At 40.9% G+C, this 19,844-nt stretch overlaps 1 protein-coding gene across 2 annotated transcripts in view; it reads left to right on the top strand.

Annotated features, from left to right (window-relative positions):
- The window catches only part of KIAA0930 (KIAA0930 ortholog), a 145,668-nt gene extending 129,612 nt beyond the window's left edge, over positions 1-16,056 (top strand). For both annotated transcript variants that reach the window (XM_034783969.1, XM_034783959.1), the window contains exons 7-10: positions 856-1,050; positions 3,634-3,796; positions 7,701-7,856; positions 10,808-16,056. In XM_034783969.1, the coding sequence (XP_034639860.1) occupies positions 856-1,050; positions 3,634-3,796; positions 7,701-7,856; positions 10,808-10,848 (555 nt within the window). In that variant the 3' untranslated portion in view covers positions 10,849-16,056. The remainder of the gene's footprint in view (positions 1-855; positions 1,051-3,633; positions 3,797-7,700; positions 7,857-10,807) is intronic.
- Positions 16,057-19,844: the final 3,788 nt, after the last annotated feature.

Below are 19,844 nucleotides of genomic sequence, written 5' to 3'. Positions count from 1 at the left end.
TTTTTTGCTACTACTTGAGGAAAAGGAAGAAAGTGTGACTGTATTTTTGAAAGCTGCTTGGTTTCACTTGGCCATATTAATCCCTGATATAACTCTAATGTGACTCATTTTTCACCAGGAATAAATTTGACCCATTATCTTTAACTACTGAGAATTTTGAAACACATAAAACTTCGGGAATAAATTTCCATTTATTTCAACAGGCTGATCGTTGACCATTTTGTGACCTAACCCTTTTTCAAACCTGTTTTCTCTGTTAACTGGGAATTGATCCATGACATCTGGTGTGTTTGTTTAAAAAGTATCAGGTTAACCTTTGTGACAGACTATTTTGTTCAGGTTGGTTGTGTATTTGGACTAGTCGGCTCTTTATTCTTGCTAGGCAGTGTTGCCTAGTGGATAGGACACTGGACTGGGAATCAGAAGACCTGGGTTCTATTCCTAGCTTTGCCACTGATCCACTGTGAGGGAATTGCCTGAGCTCGGTTGCCTCAGTTTTCCCATCTGTAAACTGGGGATGTCATCCTCCTTTGTAAACTGCTTTGAGAACTACAGATGAAAAATGCTATATAAGAGCTAAGTGTTGTTCATTATCTACTACTATTTATTATTTTGATTTTAGACCAACATTTTGAAAGTGCTCCCAAACCCTGATTTGCACAACTGTGTGTGCATAAAATTCACAGTTCCAAAAATGTAGGCCTTAATGTTTTGCATTGGTGTTATTGTGTGATGCTTAGATGCCTGCTGACAGGCACCTCTACAAATGTTCTATAGAATTACAGTGTAGAGCAAATGTGTGCTCTAATGTTTAGCAATTCATGTTACATATCTTTCCTTTTCTGTGCATTGAAGGTGAGCGTTGCAGCTAAAATGGCTCAAAGGATGTCCTTTGGCTTTTATAAGTACAGCAACATGGAGTTTGTACGGATGAAGGGGCCCCAAGGTAAAGGACATGCAGAGATGGCAGTGAGTCGAGTTTCAACCGGAGACACTTCTCCATATGGAACGGAGGAAGATTCGAACCCAGGGTCCCCTGTGCATGAGAGAGTAAGTAGTATATGGAAATATTGGATGGCAAAATAAACATTAATGCACCTTGCTTCAGAAACCAACATGTGGGCCAGGGCTGTGATTAGTCAGAAGTTTGCTTCTGCATGTTGTGTACAGCCAGTAGGTTGGTTGCTTTCTGTGCCCATTGCTCTTGACCAGATAGTGGATATAGAAAATTATCAGACTACTCCACAGTTTTGGAGGGATATTTTAATGAAGCAATAGCCAGGGTGGTGCAAGTCAAAACTGAGGCCCTGTCTCCTTTGTGCAGAAATCAAAAGATCCCACTGCAATTTCCATAAGAGATGGGGGTTCCCTACTAAAAGGTGCTGTTGTAATTTAAATTATTGTATGCATTACTACTAAATCTAATAGAACACAGCACAATGAGGAGGCACTTTCAGGGAATTTTGCCACAAATGTGACTTTTAGTCTGGGACCTGTATATTATTAAGGCAAAGATTAGGGCCCCAATCCAGCAAAGCACTTAAGTACATGCTTAACTTGTAAGCATGAGGCTAGTTCAGTTTACTTCAGTGGGCCTTCACCTGGAGAAAGATATTATTCCATGTGAGAAGAGAGATCACAATCTGGCCATAATTCAGTTCTAAGCACAGTTTCAGCTAAGCTGTTTTGCCTGGCTAGTAGGGATGAAGCCATACTGTGTTAGAACTATTTTTAAGAGCCAGGTCCTAGCCTAGGCAGTTACTGATGTATTCTTCTATACAGAGTGATGGTTTATGGATGGAATACACTACCAAAAGAGCCCCAGGAAACAATGACTGCAAGCCACTTTATTCTATAGGTCTCAGCAGTGGGCTCTGCCCCTCCTTCCTCAAAGTGCCTGTTTCATAGGTTATGGTGAGAAGGGACACTTCTGCTCATCTGACCTCATGCATGAAACAAGCAATCTCGTTTGGTCAAGGAGAGCTGAACAGGACTTCTGCAAAGCTCATCCATGCTACCCCTTTGCTTGGCCACTGCAGTGTGAAAAGACCTTCCTGTGTCTGTGGCTTCCCAAAGGGGCGAGAAGAACTGCCACCACAGTTCTCTCCATGCTTTGCTGGTCTGCTGAGTGAAAGATCAGGCTCCTCAACCAAGACTGGTGTCTCATATCCTAGAGTTCGTTTCCCTGCATTGCAACTTTGACGAGCCAGGCCTGGAGGGAGTTCCTGGTCTCTCCGTGTCTCAAGACTTCCAGTGTTCTTACTTGATGGTTGCTTGTGTCTTAACATTACCCTGCTGGTAATGGTTTTAATTATGCATAGTTTACTATTGTTTTTCCATGTATGTGTTATATCTAGTGTGTACAGAATAAAGAAAATGCTTTTTCTAAGGCAGCCAGAAAATAGAGATTAAATACAAAAACAGGAGGCTCAGATGGGTGTAAAAAAGCTTTTTGAATTTTTCATATGAATGACAGAGAAATGATGTGGAGGGATTCTGCAGTGCATCACCAACCTGGCAGACTTTGTTGTCATCTTCAATCATGTGTCACATAGCTCTTTATGCGCAGGGACAGATACGAGCAATGTAAGACTGCATCCTACAAGCGGCAGCAAAATTGTTAAATTAACTGTGTAGAGAAGAAAAGATGAGATGGGGATTTCTGAGGCAGCAAAGTAGCTATCCATTTTTTCACTTGAAAAGAAACCATTAAAGTAATACTAGCAGCAGCACTCAACCAAGGCAGTGAAAGCGTTCCTGAACTGGTCAGTCCTAGTCCTGGTTTGGCCCAAGAGAAACTGTCTTTTCTTTACTTTTCCATCCTCTGGCTTTGCTCCACTCTAGGCAGCTGCCTCCATGCAATTGTCATCACTTAGCCTAACTAATCATTACTAGTCCTTTCCGCACATTTTCTCATCTGCCATAATGATATGCTGACTTCATTTTCACATCAGCATCCTGGTCTAAATAGTTGCTTCCTGCCCCTGCCTGTGAGACAGAATGACCTTTCTAAAAGATTCTATAAGGCAAGAAAAGTCAACCTCATTTCCAAGGCAAGGTGCATGTACCATTCATATGCCAATCCACAACTTTAATAGTTGTTCATTCTTGTTTTCTTCTCCGTTTTGCCTAATTTTTTAATGTTAAGGTTGATATATTTTTATTGTTACCCAAATCAGTTTATAAATCCTTTTTTCTCTAGTTTTGTTTCCTATGAATGAGGTGCTCAATAGACAGCCCTGAAGAATGAAGCCCTCTTTTTACTCACAGCACAAATAGCCGCGGTGCCAGACACTTTGCTCTACCTCCACCTTGACAAACACTTCTACGCATGAAGGGTTGTCCAGTCACCATGGTTCTTTTGCTTCTTGAGCACTGTGCTGAAACAACCAGTGAGAGTGCCAGCTGTGGTGGTGATTTTTGCTAGCCTTACTGAGACAGCCAAATAAAAAGAGAGTTCAAACAGGAATTAATTCAGGGAAGTCCCCAGGCCTGTGTTATACAGGAGGTCAGACTAGATAGATCACAGTGGTCTCTTTTGGCCTTAGAATCTACGAACTCATTACATAGAAGCAGAAGTCATCAAATAAAACTCTGCCTCCAAAAATTCTTCTGTTCCTATTTCCCTTTCAGGTCACTTCCTTCAGCACACCACCGACCCCAGAGCGCAACAATCGGCCATCCTTTTTCTCCCCATCCCTCAAGAGGAAAGTGCCCCGAAATCGGATCGCTGAGATGAAAAAATCCCACTCGGCAAATGATAGCGAGGAATTCTTTCGAGACGATGATGACGGAGGTGAGGGAGATTACATCAGAGAACCCAAGTGGTCTGGCTTAGGGTACAGAGCTCGGGAAAGAGATCAAAGCTGAGACTTTCAAGGGGCCCTAGGCAAGATACGCACTCAACTCCACTGAAAGTGTACTAAGCATGCACTGATTTTCATTGGGCACCTAACCCCTTTAGAAAACTTCTGAAAATCTGATCCTGACTATTCCTACCTGCTTCTAATAATACCCTTCTTTATCTGGGGGGAAATTGTGAGAAGAGAATCCTTCATTTCAGATGCACTTTCCAAGGCAGTAATGTACAAGAAACTCCTCTGAATACCTTGTGTAATAAAGGCCTGACCCAAAGCTGATTGAAGCCAATGGAAAGGCTCCCATTGACTTACATGGGATTTGGATCAGGTCCTAAGTGCACAGATAAAAAGTCTGATACTACTAATGAATTGCACTTATGCATTTAATGATTTAACACTTCATACAGATCTTAGCATATTTTCTCTCTCCACTTCTAATTAAATTAGACTTGGTTATTTAATAGGAAAAACCAACAAGATTAATATTGAGCCCCATTCAGAAGACAAGTGAATACAACCACCTTATTTTCCAGATCATAATTTTATAATATAAAAACTCATTGAGGAGAAAGTCAGAACTGTTTTTCATATTCAAAAATGTATTCAGTAGGAAGGCCAACAAAATTAGGCCCCTATTGATATGATAATATGTAAATACAAAAGTTGGTATTTTCTAGATCACAAAATGTTAATAGAAATGATCAGTCACTGTTATTTTATATCAGTCAAATTTCAATTAATTTTGACCAGATTATCCAACCAGAAACCATGCAAAATTAATCCCCAATTAATGTCTTGGTAAATACATTAATTTCTAGATCAGAGTTTCAAATAAAAAAGCAAACTTCAGTAACAACATTCCATTCAAATTCTGTGAAATAAAATGAAGGCACTGATTTTCATCTAAATTCTTGAAATGTTCATCCACAGACACCACTCCCCTCCCCTTTCCCTTAATTTTACTATTCAAAAAATTCACCACTTCATCATAACCAGAGAAGATATACTTTGCATACGTGACTAGACAAAGTTTAGCACAAGAGCCGAGGCCTGAATCCTGTACTGTGTAGTGTGTGGGGGGAAAACTGCTCTGACTACACAGAGTCCCACTGACTTTGTTGTGTTCCTGCTGCATGCAACACACTGTGGGATAGGGGCCTGTGGGACTAATCCTGCTGAAACTTGCAGTTGGTTATAATGCTTACTGTGATATCAGTGGGACTAGACTCATGATCGTTTACTCTGATCTCCTGCACGTTGCAGGCCACAGACCTTCACCCACCTACTCCTGCAATAGACCTATAACCATTGGCTGAGTTACTGAGGTCCTCAAATCTTGATTTAAAGACTTCCAGTTACAGAAAATCCACTATTTTCTCTAGTTCAAACCAACTCCAGATCCATGCACCATGCTGCAGAGCAAGGTGAAAAAGCCCTAGGGTCTCTGCCATTCTGACCTGAGGAAAAATTCCTTCCTAACCCTAAATATGGTGATCAGTTTGCCACTGAGTATGTGGGCGAGACACCTGGGAAAGAATTCTTTCCAGTAATTCAGAGTAATTCCCCATCTAGTGTCCCATCTCTGGCCATTGGAGATATTTGCTAATAGCAGTCATGGATGGGCCATACATTATTGTAGGCCACCTCATTATATCATCCTCTATATAAATTTATGAAACTCAGTCTTGAAACAAGTTAGGGTTTTTGCCCCATTACACCCCTTGGAAGGCTGTTCCAGAACTTCACTCCTGTGATGGTTAGAAACCTTCATCTAATTTCAAGCCTACACTTGCTGATGGCCAGTTTATATCCATGGTAGTAAAATACTTTACTCGGTAATGTTTTGCAGAATCAGACTCTAAAACAGTAAATCCTAGTGACAAAAATTCTCACTACTTAAACTTTTGCTCTTCTTATGAGTTGGGGTCTCTCTCTTTCTTTCACTCCCTAGGAAAATATAGATTTGTTTACTATTATAATAAATCTTTTATTTTAATCTCAAAACCATTGAACTCAATCTCTCCTGATCTAAAAAGGACACAAATATTGCAAGAGTAGTTCAGGTTAGAGCGTTAGAACCAGATAGAATTACTGGAATTTTGTTGGGAATCCAGACATATTTTAACATGTTGTAATAAGGGGTTAAATTTACCCATAGATCTAGAATTTAAAAATAGATAAGTAACGTACATTAATTTGGTTCGTGGACTTCAGAAACCCAAGAATCCTAATGTTATTTGCTTGGAAAGTTGTTGAACTTCAGAGGCATAGCACAGAACTTACAAACCAGGGGGAAGGAGGACTAAGCCACCTTGGAGCCCTCCCCAGTCTTGGGCTGTTCTAGGAGAATGAAGAAGCCCTTGGTATTACTTAAAGATCACTGGGGGCTTGTCTAAGTTGTGGCAGCCTCTCTGCGTTGCCCTGTAGGCCTCCGCATAGCCTGGAATGTGTTCAGTACTGCATGCTGCCACTGGCAGGATTTGCCACTATGCCAGGGGATCCTTGGAGGACAGTCTTTTGGCTTTCTTCCGCTGTGCTTGTGCCTGGGGAATCCTGCTCCAGACAGAGCTTTTAGGGCCCAGTTATAGTGCTGTGGCCTTTTTACCAGGCGTAAAGGGACCAGAGCAGTGGTGAGGCTCTGATCTCAGGATTCTGAAAGATTGATGCGCAATCCTCTAAGAACCCCTACTTTTTCCTCTGCCTTGGTTTACAGATGAGGCATATTTCCTTCTGCTATCTCTACTTTTTTTTTTTCTGAAGATTTTATTCAATCAGAATTTAATCAATTAGATGTGGGGTAAAGTTTTCAGTAGCACCCAAATCATTTTTGAAAATGAGTTAGGCACCTAAGTCACTTACATGCTTTTCAAAACTTTGTCCAAAGTCTAACTGAATTGAATTGGTCACATACTAACTAAATTATTGATAATACTCTTTTGACCCTATAATGCTAGATCTATGTATGTTTGGTCTGAGTGGGAGGGGAAAAAAAGATTTATGGGCTGAACACCTCTAGGTCTCTGACAGTGAAGAGGAAAGATGAGATTGTCTTCTCACATCCTTTGTTCTAGGTGTTGCTGGAATGGTCACTCCTACACATTTTTCTACTGTTAAGGCCTTTTGGTTCTGATCTATCTTTGGGTTTTGAGCAACTCCCCCCTAGAGTTGGGATTTCAGATCCCAAGTTTTTGTTCAGCCCAATCTCTACTTTTAATCACTGTTGTTCCTTATTAAGTCCCTGTTGTTCCTTTGAGAGCCTATTTGTGGAACTGTAGATTGACAATGTAAAGAAAGCCATATGGCAGGGGATCCCAAGCTGTGGTCCACGGAATACTTGATGGAGGGGTGAAATGAACTGGCTCACCACATGATTCTGCCTCTTCTGGTTTCCAGGTGTTGATCTTAGTTGAGAGCTAAAAATACATTAATTTCCTAATATTACTTTTCCACATAAGCAATTCCTGTACAGGGATATTTTGTGATTAAGAACATCTCTGTATCCAACATTCTAGAAGAGCCCAAGCTCCACACTGTTGGTGGACCACTAGAGGATAACAGCTTACTACTTCCCGCAGCTAATGGAGTCATTCTGTTAGTTCAAGTGGTAATGGTATATGCCGTGCAAGACCCTGCATTCAACTGCTACTAATGACCTCTGCCTGATGAAAGTGTATCAATGCCCTGCATGGAATTCAGCTCTAGATGATAATTTACAACCCCACCACTACCATCCTATTTGTGATGGGTTCTTTTCAAGATGAAACTGATATCTGAACGTGCCAGGGACATGGTGGCTATAAAGCACAATTACTTTAAGGTTATTGTCTTCTACCTTGACAGATCTGCAGAATGCTTCGAATCTAAGGTCACGGTCCTTATCTGGAACAGGACGGTCTCTGGTTGGCTCATGGCTGAAGTTAAACAGAACAGATGAAAACTTTCTACTCTATGCACATTTAACCTATGTCACTTTGCCACTGCATCGAATTTTAACAGGTGAAACCTTTCAGATCTTCCCATAAATACCAGAAATGGGCTAGTCCCCAGGTGTCGCACACCTGTGAGTTAGCTAGTGTCTTAGGGTTACGCTTCCTATAAAACTATCAAATGATATTTTCTTTTCCCTACAGTCACGTCAATTGAATACTGCCCAGTTAATTGACCTATGTCACAACATAGGCTTTCAGTAGTGGGGTTAGATGCCCTTCATATATTTTGCTCTTGACAATCTATGTAGAACTCCTAAACACTCCCCTCCCATTGCACTATTTTCAAGGGCCATGTAAGTTGATATACAAGGTGATATATGTACACCAGTGCACAGATTTATATCCAGCTAACTCCAATCTGTCTACTAAAGACAGAAATTATTGATGGGCTGAGGGAAACAACTGGAAGGATCTGCACTAGTGCAATCAATTGAGGGAGCATACACACCTTTCCATGATAAGGCTGTCAGTCTAGAGTTCCTGTAGGATCCTGGGCTGCTTATGGATGCGGAGAAAGCAGCAGTGATCAAGAGTTCTTGTTTTTGTCGGTCTGGAGACTGTGGCACTTCTCTTGAGGCAAACCTAACCATGCCCCTTTCAGCTCCAGATTGGAGCATTGTAATACCCTGTCCATGAAGTTACCCTTTAAGACCACTTAGCAAGTTAAGGCAGTGCAATATTTAGTTGCCCATTTACATAACGTTTCATGCTATAATACAACTGTGCTCCATAGTCTACATGGGCTCAAAGATATTTTTTGGGGTGCAATCGAAGGAGCTGGTTTTGATCTGGGAAGGTATTTGTTACTTGGACCTCCTGTATCTTAGAATTCATCTCTCTCTTTGTGCTCCCAGTCCAGCAGTTGAGCTCACCTGGGACACATGAGGTGATAGGTACTAGATTGGTTTGTCTGTGTGCAGAGCTTTCACCTAATGAAATCACTTCTTGCAGTTCCAGTAAAACCCCAAATTTATTGCAATTCAAGGAACATTATAAACATTATGTATTTGTCAGGGTCTTCCTGTGAGGTTGCTTGAAGAGGGGGTGGACTTGTAATAGGGGAGCTTTTATTACATATCCAACTAATGCTGAAAGAGAGAACTGACGTGTCTATCATGCCTCCAGTTGCACTATCCTATTATAATAATAGCTTGCAACTATATGCTAGTTTTTATCCAGGGATCTCAAAGCACTTTACAAAGATGCATCAGTATTATCCCCCTTTTACAGACTGTGAAACTGAGGCAGTGGCAAATGCTGAAGATAGCAAAGAGATATATATGGATAGCATTTTGCCCTTTCATTGAATACAGTGATCAGTGTAATTCAGAATAAAACTACACATTTAAGTTCCATTCTTATAGTAAGAATTGGCCCTGCATAAATAAAAGTAGACTCTGAAGAATATTTGAGGAAAATGGGTAACCATAGATACAGATTTATCTTAATGAATAACTATTTATTTGTATTATAAAATCACCTCTAGGTTGTTGAGAATATGTTTCTGCTGCATAACTGGAACTTTCACCAAGACCCATCTCTCCTACTATAGGCATTTTGGAATAAGAAGAAAGTGTATGTTTTTTTTCTGGCATTTAATACTTGTTTATAGGTTGGCATAAATGCCTCCATCCTCAAATATTTGCTGATAGCTTGCACACCCTTCTGAGGCTCTACATAGGAAAATGTTTAAAAGGCAGGCTTACAAGAATCAGTGTCTACATCCAACCCACAGCTGAACAGATTCTATATCTATATATATCTGCTGGTGGTCAGCATTTCAGCACTGATGAATCTGCCATGTGGGATAGCTCGTTGTGGGGAGGATGTTTAGCTGTCTTTGCAGATAATTCCCAGAACAAGTGACTATAATCACAGCTACAGTGATCAGAGGGGAAAACTGGATAGAAAGATGTACCTGGTTTCATTGTTTACAAGTATGAGTGGGAGCCAGTGAGAATCTCGAATCCGTACTAATACCTGATTTTTGCAACTTTGTGTGAACTTATTTGATCTGCCTCCTAATTATGAAATATAAATCAACCCTCTTTTATACTAAATATTAATCCTTACTCTTTTTCTGTTGCCTTATTAAGGAGAGACTGGCAGCCCAATTTCTAAATGTTATTAAATATCTCAAGTGCCCATTTAGGCACCTAAATACAGATTTAAGTGTCTGCCTTTCAATGCCCATATTGAAAATGAGGCCTGACTCTCAAAAGCGCTCTTCCAAATTAATGTTTTGCTGAATTAGAACACAGCAAAAATGTTCCAAAATCCCTTAGGTCTTGTGTAGTCTGTAACCAAGGCCAGCAGTCAATGTTTGTCTCTGAGTAGGGTGATCAGATGTCCCGTTTTTATAGTGACAGTCCCGGTTCTTGGGACCTTTTCTTATATAGGTGTCTATACCCTCCACCCCTGTCCCATTTTTTCCACAGTTGCTATCTGGTCACCTATCTCTGAGGCTTCAAGAAAACCGGATGCTCCGTTGGTCTGTAAGAACAGAATTTGGGTGCATTTCTCAGTGGCAGCAAAAGCTTGTTTTTTTCTTAGTAATTTCTTAGTGATGGGGTTCCCACCAGTTCCCTTGGAAGACTATTCCACTGTCTAACAATGTTATCTGAAAGGATCCCCGTACAACTGCACCTTTCCTGTCAAAGGACCCCATACCACTATAAAAACTATACATTGGATCAGTTGTCATCTCTCTCTGATGGCACATAGCTCTTGTTTACCACTACACTGTTACAATGCAGAACAAGAAATTAATATGAATTTGGTGGTATATGATGTGACAGTTCTGCTTTTTAATCCCCTTCTGAATTAGTGTGAAAACAATTTGACTAACATGCAATCCATGATTAGATCACTGGTTCCTCTGACTTGCTGTTTAACAATTATAACTTTTGCCAGATATTCTCAATATGGACTGTAACTTGTCTTCCCTTGTCTGTTTAGATATTCTGGAAGTGCGGCAGAAACCAATTCTGATGACATAGCAGAGCGCTGGGCACTGCCTTGGAATTTTGCTGCCAAGTGCCTATCCATGATGGTTTTCTGTGACAACGCTACCATCTAGTGTCAGGAACATAAACCTACACAGAAAAAAAGGGAAGTTAAGAATACCAGCCAATCAAAGTGCCTCTCTTTTCCTTCCTCTGCTGTCATACACCGTCTGCACACAATAGTAATACATCTCTTTATAGTGTTCTGACTAGAGGACTTTCAAAAACAAAACCAGAAGGGGCTGTGTTTAAAAACAAAATCAATGCTTTATGAACAATTTGTTACCATGTTTACTTTATAACTGAGAAACCAACATGTACAGAATGTGTTGAACTTTATTTTCGTTGAGAGAAACAACTTTAGGATTTCATAATGATGTACCAATGAACTTTGTTCATAGACTCTTGTCCATGCCCTCCTTGTTATAATGGCTTTGTGTGCATGTGTTTTGGGATGCAAGGGACAACAGAATATTTTACTAGTCAGAAGGGGTAAGGAAAGAGATGCAACCAAGGTGTGTTGCCGTTGTGGTATGTGCAGTTGGTCAGGATGGAGCTAAAATAATCCTTTCAATGCTCTATTTCTGTTGGTGTGTCGTTCCTGAATTCCTAAAACAGCTTTATTCCGTGATGACCGTTTCCCCATTTACCAAAGAACAGTGAAGACTTCCTGCTCTAGAATGGTCTAAGGGAAAGAGCCAACATAAGAGGGGAAGAAAATGCTGCTCTAGAAAATCTGTAGTCCAGTTCCAGTACTGCTGCTGCTATGATGTAGGAGTAAACCCAAGTCTTAATGTATAGAGCAATGGGAGAGCATAACTAGACTCCAATACAAAACACCTTCAGATTATTATTATCCTTCTGCACTCGCAGGACTGCAGCGTAACGAGTTCTCCTCCCAGAAGCTTTTGACTGACTCAGCAATTTCCCTGGATTCTATGTTTTAGTTTCTGTGACGATTCACTGTACTGAGGCACAAAGGGTTTTCTTTAAAGTATAGTTCTTCTCTGAAAAGTAACTGAAATGACCTTGTGGGAGGCTTGTAGTTGTGTGCTGTGTTTAGCAGTAATGCATGTTTTTCTAAATAACAGCCCTGTAAACTTCTCTGGGAATCTGAAAGTTCAATTGGTAAATACTCTGCAACCAGAATTCAGTTAACAATTCTGATGGGGGAGCCAGAATATAGTATAGTTCCCTTTCTTAGCACTGCAGAGCCAATGCAGTAACTAGCAGACTCTAAAATACACACAGGAAAGAGATCAGTTGAGAGCGCAGATGCCATTCTTAGTTACTTTTCAGGGCTTGTCTGCATGTATAAACAAGCCCTCAGAATATAACCACCCTATGCTCCATGCTGGCACTGCGGTTACCAGCATGGCATGTGCTTAAAGCCTAAATCTTTGGTTTTCCCCTTGACCTTTTCCCAAACTGCTTTGTTGTTATTCTCTCAGTAGCATCAGGCGACTTTCAAATAAAGCTTTTCAGCTTCATTTCTGCCCAGAATCCATGGAAACGGTTCCACTACAGCTTAAAGGTAGACTGTATCTTTATTGCTTACCCAGCATGATGGCTCCATCTGGTAAGAAGTACTTGTCAGTCTGTTTATAGTTACACTTTAAACCTAAATTAGAATATGCATTATTGGAGCCTAAGGCTGGAAGAAGTCAACTTAATGCAAAGTGATGGTATTTCTAACACTGGCAATGTGAACACTCTACAAGAGACTGTAGGCCAATTTCCCATTCACTTTAGTCAAACTATTTCAGCTTTAAGTAACTCATTAACCAGTAGAGTTTATTTTGTTAGTGCTAACCAATATTATTGCAGGTTAGAGACTGTCTTAAACATTGTTCCTCCCATCCCTGTGTCAAGAATTAAATCACTTTTGGCAAGAGAGCAACCTCCAATCTTTGTCTTGAACCTCTTAAAATGCCCTAATTCTGCACTTTCGTACTGCTGGGCTAAGCAAATTGATGCAGTTTTCCTTTAACTGTTTATTGCAGTGGGGAGGGAGAAGAGAGAGAACATTTGTACTTCTAGAGGCAATTGGAACATTTGAACCAAATACTCTGAGATTAGTAAATATTATGAATAGGAAAATTTACCCATTTGGAAATGTGACTTAGGTGTCTGAGTACTGTTCTGTCTCCAGCCATGTTCTTCCCCGCCCTTCCGTCCCCAGGCTGACGTCAATATGGTAGGATTAAATAGCCTAAATTCTCATGGGCTGGAGACCCAAACAGTTCATGCTGTGTATATTTTCAGGATAAATGGCAAACACGGCATGATACTAAACTAATCAGGAATGTATGGACAATTCTAGGATCAAGCAGTACAAATTCTATAGCCTTATGCAAGACATGCTGTCTTGCTGTATTGTATCTGGACTGGAGTTTTGCTAATGTCTAGTTTTTAAAGGGCTAAGAAAGTCAGCCAGTCATTTTGGTATATTTTATACTGTGTTAACAGATCTGCCACAGGCACTCTGAATGAAGAGTCACCTTTTTGACTAGCCGAAATGGGCTGTAAATTCACCAGCTTGGACAACCACAAGAAATACAAATCCATGTGTTTTGAATGTCATTAGTGCTCTGAGGAAATTGCTAGATGTACCAGACTCTAAAATAGCCCTTCTAAAAATCTGAAGTAGAACTCTCTGTACAGCTCTAGTCAGTTGTTTTCTGTCAAGTGAAAAGCTTAAATATTTTTAATGAAACCTAATACTCCAGAGTAGGAGGATTTGGGCTGGTTTTTGATTAAACCCTAAGAATCAAAACCTACAGTCCTCGCAGGCGGGAGTCCCAGTGACGTTAGCAGGAGGTTGGCTTAAGTGAGGCTGGCATATTATTTGGACCTTGAGTCTCTTAAAATGCTCTTACTCTGCACTTTCATAGTGGACCTTTAGCATATTATTGCACTACACTACATAAGAGAATGTGAGGTGGGAGCCCCTGATCTTTTTATTTGGAATTTTTCCATCCTGTAGCTCCAAAGCATTAAATCAATGGAGCTGAGGCACCACTGGAATAAAAAACTACCAAGGAATGTTCTGAAGTGTTGTTGAGCTCCATAAGTACCATATAGACGACAAATAAGAGTAAACAGGGTTTTGTTTGCCCAGTTACTGTTTTGACTATTGAAGCAGCAGTAATTTTAATCATGTACTGAAGCTTGACAACTAGAATGGAAGTTCTTTTAGTATGAGAAAGCACCATGGTTAACCTGAGCCTGGAAAGCTTTGCTGCTCAGGTCAGTCTGTTAATCAATTGGTTATTCTTGTTTGGTCTGATAGCTTTTTTCCATTGTGCTGCACAACCACCACCTCTGGAGAACTGAAATTTGCCATATCCATCATCCTCCAGATAAATATAGAGACAGACGTCAAATACAAGCGTGTAAGAAATCTGTTTAGGTTGGAAAACTTAACAAGAGCTTATTACACCTTGAAATGGTAACATTAAAGACATTCTCCGTGATCAATTATATTGTATTAGCAGGGCGGTGATGTGCCTTAAAGACCACAGTGTATGTAAAATTCCATTCAAAGTCGTTGCAATTCCCCCCAGCCACCACAGGATGTCTTCCAAGTCTGTCCAATCTCTTGCATATGTCACATCATTGATAGAAGCCATTATTAGAAATGTATAAGATTGAGCAGGCTTGGCTCATCTAAACTCTGAGAATGGGTTCACTTTCTTCTCATTGGATTTACTCAACCTTGAGGCAAAGCTTGACTGAGGCAAAGCCACATAAACCAACCTGGGTTTGCATAGTCCCTGTTCAGAACCATAAGTCGGGTCACCTTGCTCACCATTGCAAACCTGGCTTTGAAACGAAAGTAGGGGAGCCTCTCAAATTTTGCATAGGTTGAAGTGTGATGTGACCTGAATCATGCTATTATCCACAGCCCTCCATTTGCAGAAAGGATGTGATGGGCTTTTCTAAAAAGAGGGATAAATTTAGTTTGACTTGCAAGGGGAGATAACGCATTAAATTTCCAAAATATCTTCTTGTATCAGCATTCAGTTCTGAAACTTCTAAGGCCACAACTGGATCCAAGTAGCTACAGCCTTATGTCCACACGTGCAAGTGCTTATAAATCCCCTTTGACATTGCTTTCAGCCAGTCACTGTAATATTTTGCTTTCCAGCTGAGTTTGTTTTGTCACCTACTTTTTCAAGTCTAAAATCTTCCTGATAAAAATAGATGTAGGGTAAAACTTTCCAAAGTGCTTAAGTCCCAGCAACAGTCAATGGGACTTCAAAGTTCCTAAACGCATGGAACAAAGGTACTTGTGAGAATTCTACTAGTGCTACAGGGACAGCTGCCAGAAATGGTGAGTTTAACTGTACTTGGCAGGGCTGGCTATTTCCTATGGACCCACCTTATAACAAATGGTCCTCATGGCCTCCACAGAGTTGTGACTCAAAAGCATTGAGAATTGGGTTCTCTGCAATCACAGCCCAGAGTTATCTGGTGCTACCCCACTTTGTATTATTAAATGTGACTGAACCAAACTGTGTAGAAATCGTGTGTGTTGAAAGTAAGTAGACTAGAACCCATGTAGAGAAACGGCTAAATGAATAAGTTGCCTGTACACCAAACCTTAAATGAAAAAACAGTATTTTACATCAGAATGTAACTGTACAGACGCTTGGCTGGGATAATGTGAGACTGGAAGCAGGTTACAGTGTTCAACATTCTCTATGTACATATATAAATATATTCTCAGACTAATTTTAACCAATTAACACTTGTTGCATGGTTTTTTTGCCTCATTGATCATCAGCATTGAGTGACAGATGATCAACTGAAAATCATGCTAGCACTGCAGCGGAGCCCCTTGAACAAAGAGCGGTGAGAACACCTTTGTGCACCAAAAATAAGACTAATGTTACTTACTGCAACATGAAGAAAATGTTGAACCCTGCACCCAATAAACAAAGACCTCTTCAATGACCATATGTTTTGTTAACCGTATTTTCTTTGTATTGTATCCTATATGTTTGAGGGTAGTATGAATTTATATTTCCAGAACATTACAAGTCTTTATATTAAGCAGCAAATTAGAAATTGGTTGGGATGATAATGTGAAACATGTACGACGGTCCACCAAATAGGCAATTATCTGAAGATGAGTATCCCATTGACTGTTTACTTTCATTTGACCTTGAGTAAAAGAGATTCATCTTGTGTGACTAACACTGGCTCCTTGTGTGATCACTTTAGTATTTAGGGGGAGAAGGGAGGGGAAAATGCAACACATTTTTTAAAAGTTTTTCATATTTTCAATTAAATATAATAGTAAAAAAATATAGTATCTTTTAAAATTGTGTTTTCCTTGTAATTCTCTGACTTAATGGCTACATAACTCATTTATGTATTTATCTATTGGAAAGGTTAAATAGAATGGAATATTGAGACATGACTAGCTGGAATTTTTTCTTTCCTGACAAGTTCAGGTACTTTGAAAGTCTCAACATGGTGAGGCATTGTTAACATGAAATGATCCCTTGGTTTGTTGTTAATCTGAATCAATGTAAAAGATATTAATTGTCTGTTTGAAATTAGTCCAGCAAGAAGCTAGAGACATTGATTCTTATGTCCTTATTTAGACAAAATTGGCATGGAGTTCAGTGTCATCTTTGTTGGGATAAGGAATGCAGGGTTCGGTCTTTACCCCTCATTTAAATTTTATCTCTGAGCATCATTTTAAAGTACCTTGAGTTAGATTTTAAGCACTTTTTTTTAAGCACCATGCATTTTTTTAAAAAACGTGGTAGCTTCCCCATGTTGAAGAATCAGAATTTTGAAGAGACAAGGCACACCCCAATGCAGTCCCTCCAGCCAGTATGTACTGTAGCATACATGCACAGCAATACCTAAAAGCTTGAGAAGAAATGGAGAATGGTGATCCATTATTCAAATTGAAAATTGGGGGTGAGGGGTGAAGGAAAAAAGCACACTTTAGGTAATAATCCCAAGTGAAGTTTGGCGAGAACAGTGGCTTTTTTTGCAAAACATGGAAAAGGATCACACATGGTCAGAAACGTAGTGTTCTGACTCTCCTGGAAGAACTTATTCTTTCTGTGGAATGATCGGGAGGAGGGCGAAGAGTGTAGAACCTACACACTTGTCCCCACTCATAAGGCCCCTAACGAATTATTTAAAAACAATCCATCCCAAGGCTAGCCTACCATCAGCATAAGACTACAAACCAAGCAATGGAAATAAGTTTTCCAGCCAACAATGCAAAACAGCCAAGAGAAATGCAATCCTCCCTAAAAGCCCTAGCAAAGAACTAGTTTTTGCAACAGCCCTCAATGGTCAATAGCTGGGGGTTACCAACAGGGCTTTTATGCCTTTGGCACTGAAATAGCCCCAATCTTTTGAAACAAGGAGATTCCAGCTCAGGTGCTTCTGCTGACTGCAGTGTGACATGAGGAACGAGGCAGCCTTCCAAGTCGGGAAGTCCAAAACTGTTTAAGGTATAGGGTTTGACCTATAAAGCCTCAAACTGTTCAGAAGCCACTGGTCAGTCACTGCAGAGCACAGAACCCAGGTACTATATGCTCCCAGGGGTGTATACCGTTTAATAAGAAGGGTAGATGTATTCTGTGCAGGCCTCAGCATCCAAATGGATTTAAAAGAAAAAAAAAAACCCTTCCCTGCCTCCTCTCATCACATTGGACCATTGGGTCCATACCGAATTCAAATGAAGCCTGCCACGTCCTGGGCTTTCCCACTTGGCTGCTCACAGCCTAGAAAGTAGATTCTTACAAGGAATATACATTTACTTGAATGTTTCTTTTTTTGGATTTATTACCTTTATCTTGGGGGAGGGAGTATTACGAAATCTGTAGCTTCAAGTTATCAAGCAGGACTAGCTGCTTATGAAGGCTATTGAGCAACTGACATATGACTTGTCTGATGCTGTCAACCAGTAGCATCAGTGGCCAGAAGTGACCTCTGGCTTATACCAAAAGAAACAGCATTGTTAAAACAATGTAGCAATAAGTCTTGTGCAACAAAGATTCCCTGTGTTGGGAAAGAATTAGTTCAACTTAAGCCAACGGTTTTCAAACTGTGGTCCATGGACCCCTGGGGGGAGGTGCAGACTAAGTCTGAGATTTCCAATGGGGGTCTACCCCGGCGGGGTGGGGGTGGGGGTGAAAAAACACACTGCCCTAACCAAAGTTATTTGGCCAACTCTTGTAATTTGCAGAGATGCTCCATATATGTTTTTATATTGTATGATTCATAAGTTTCTTGCTTCCTCTTCATAGTTTGATTCCCTTGAATTATCTTTCTATTCAGTGATATAAACAAAGTGGTAACTCACGGCACAGATTCAGAGAGTCTTTCAGGAGAAATGTAGACTATTTTGTGGGAACGGTTACTCTGGGCCGATAAATACCCCTAATTGGCAGTTGTGACACTCTTAGTATGTGAAAGCAAAGCCTGTTGTGACAGTGTGAGTAGCCCAAGGCTAACACCACTCAGTGCACTTTGGAAGTGTCCCCACCAGGGTACATTGCTGAGGTAATAGTTTTACTACTGGGTGATTCATCTAATCAGCTGCAAATAGTTGAAAAGGGAGGCAGAAAGACATGGGAGGTGGCGAGAAGAGAGGAGGGGGAGTGCCCTGGAAGGATGCACCAGAGATGCCCAAGATTTCAGAGGTGAGAGCTCTCTCGTCAGTCCTGCTCTGCATCTGGGTAGTAGGTAAAGTCGGGGTGGGGGGAGCCTTAGGTTGTAGGGGAACAACTGTTTATGAAGCACATTGTAAATAAAGCACATGCTGTTGAACTTGCCCTTGGTGTGGATGAAGACTGTTTGCACTAAGAATCCAAGGCAGGGGAACCCCCACATTTTGACAGCTGTATTGTCACTTGTTCCACTGTTTGTGCTTCCTAGAACATACCAGGTAAAAAGTTGTGCGGGAAGGTTTGAAGAGACGTAGGGGAGAGAAAACTAGGAAGATTCTGGGCCTGATTCTTCTCTGTGACCCTGACATGAAGAGAAAATCCGGTAGTAGCTCTGCCCCAGTTAATAAGCGTGGATAAGCCTTCGGTAAGGTAAACAAAAAGATGAGGACAAGTCTTGCCTGCAGGACTGCTCAGACCATATCCCTGGTCCCATACAGCCATATCTGGCAACAAAGCATCTGCCTCAGTAAGGCAGCAAACACCCCTTAGCTAGAAATGGTTAACAGAGCACTAATGACTTACTGTGAAATTTGCATCTGAAGAAGTGGTTTTTTTTTACCCACAAAAGCTTATGCCCAAATAAATGTTAGTCTTTAAGGTGCTACTGGACTACTTGTTGTTTTTGTGAAATTTAGATGTGGGAGGGAATCTACTCCCAACTTAATCATGAGCAGGGAAGTATTGCTATAGAATTTGGGTTCTCTCAATGCTCATTTAGTATTAGCAGCTCCTGTGTGTTCAAAACCAGCAACAGTGGGATTTGTCAAAGCATAGAACTATTTCTTTAACAACTGTCTGAATATAAAAAGGAAAAGGAAGGCATCACCCCCTACAGCAGAGGAGGAGAAGCCTTGTACCTGTAAGGCTGGGAGGTCTGCTGCCACCACTGTGAATAGGAAATGTAAGGTAGTGGTGGTCGGAGACTCTCTTCTGAGGGGGACGGAGGCGCCCATCTGTTGCCTGACAATTCATCTCGGGAGGTATGCTGCCTGCCGGGGGCCCATATCTGAGATGTTACAGAGGCATTGTCGAGGATTATCCAGCCCCCTGACTACTACCCCATGCTACTCATCCATGTGGGCACAAATGATACTGTGAGGTGGGACACTGAGTGGATCCAGACTGACTACAAGGCTCTGGGAGTACAGGTGAAGGAGTTTGGAACACAGGTGGTATTCTCTTCCATCCTTCCTGTTAATGGTAGGGGCCCAGGCAGAGACAGGTGCATCGTGGAGGTGAATGCCTGGCTGCGAAGATGGTGTCACCAGGAGGGCTTTGGCT

The sequence above is a fragment of the Trachemys scripta genome, chromosome 1, assembly GCF_013100865.1.
Source record: "Trachemys scripta elegans isolate TJP31775 chromosome 1, CAS_Tse_1.0, whole genome shotgun sequence".
In the NCBI taxonomy this organism is placed as follows: domain Eukaryota; kingdom Metazoa; phylum Chordata; order Testudines; family Emydidae; genus Trachemys; species Trachemys scripta.
The sequence above is the reverse complement of the archived record's forward strand: the minus strand, read 5'-3'. Positions and strand labels throughout refer to the sequence as shown.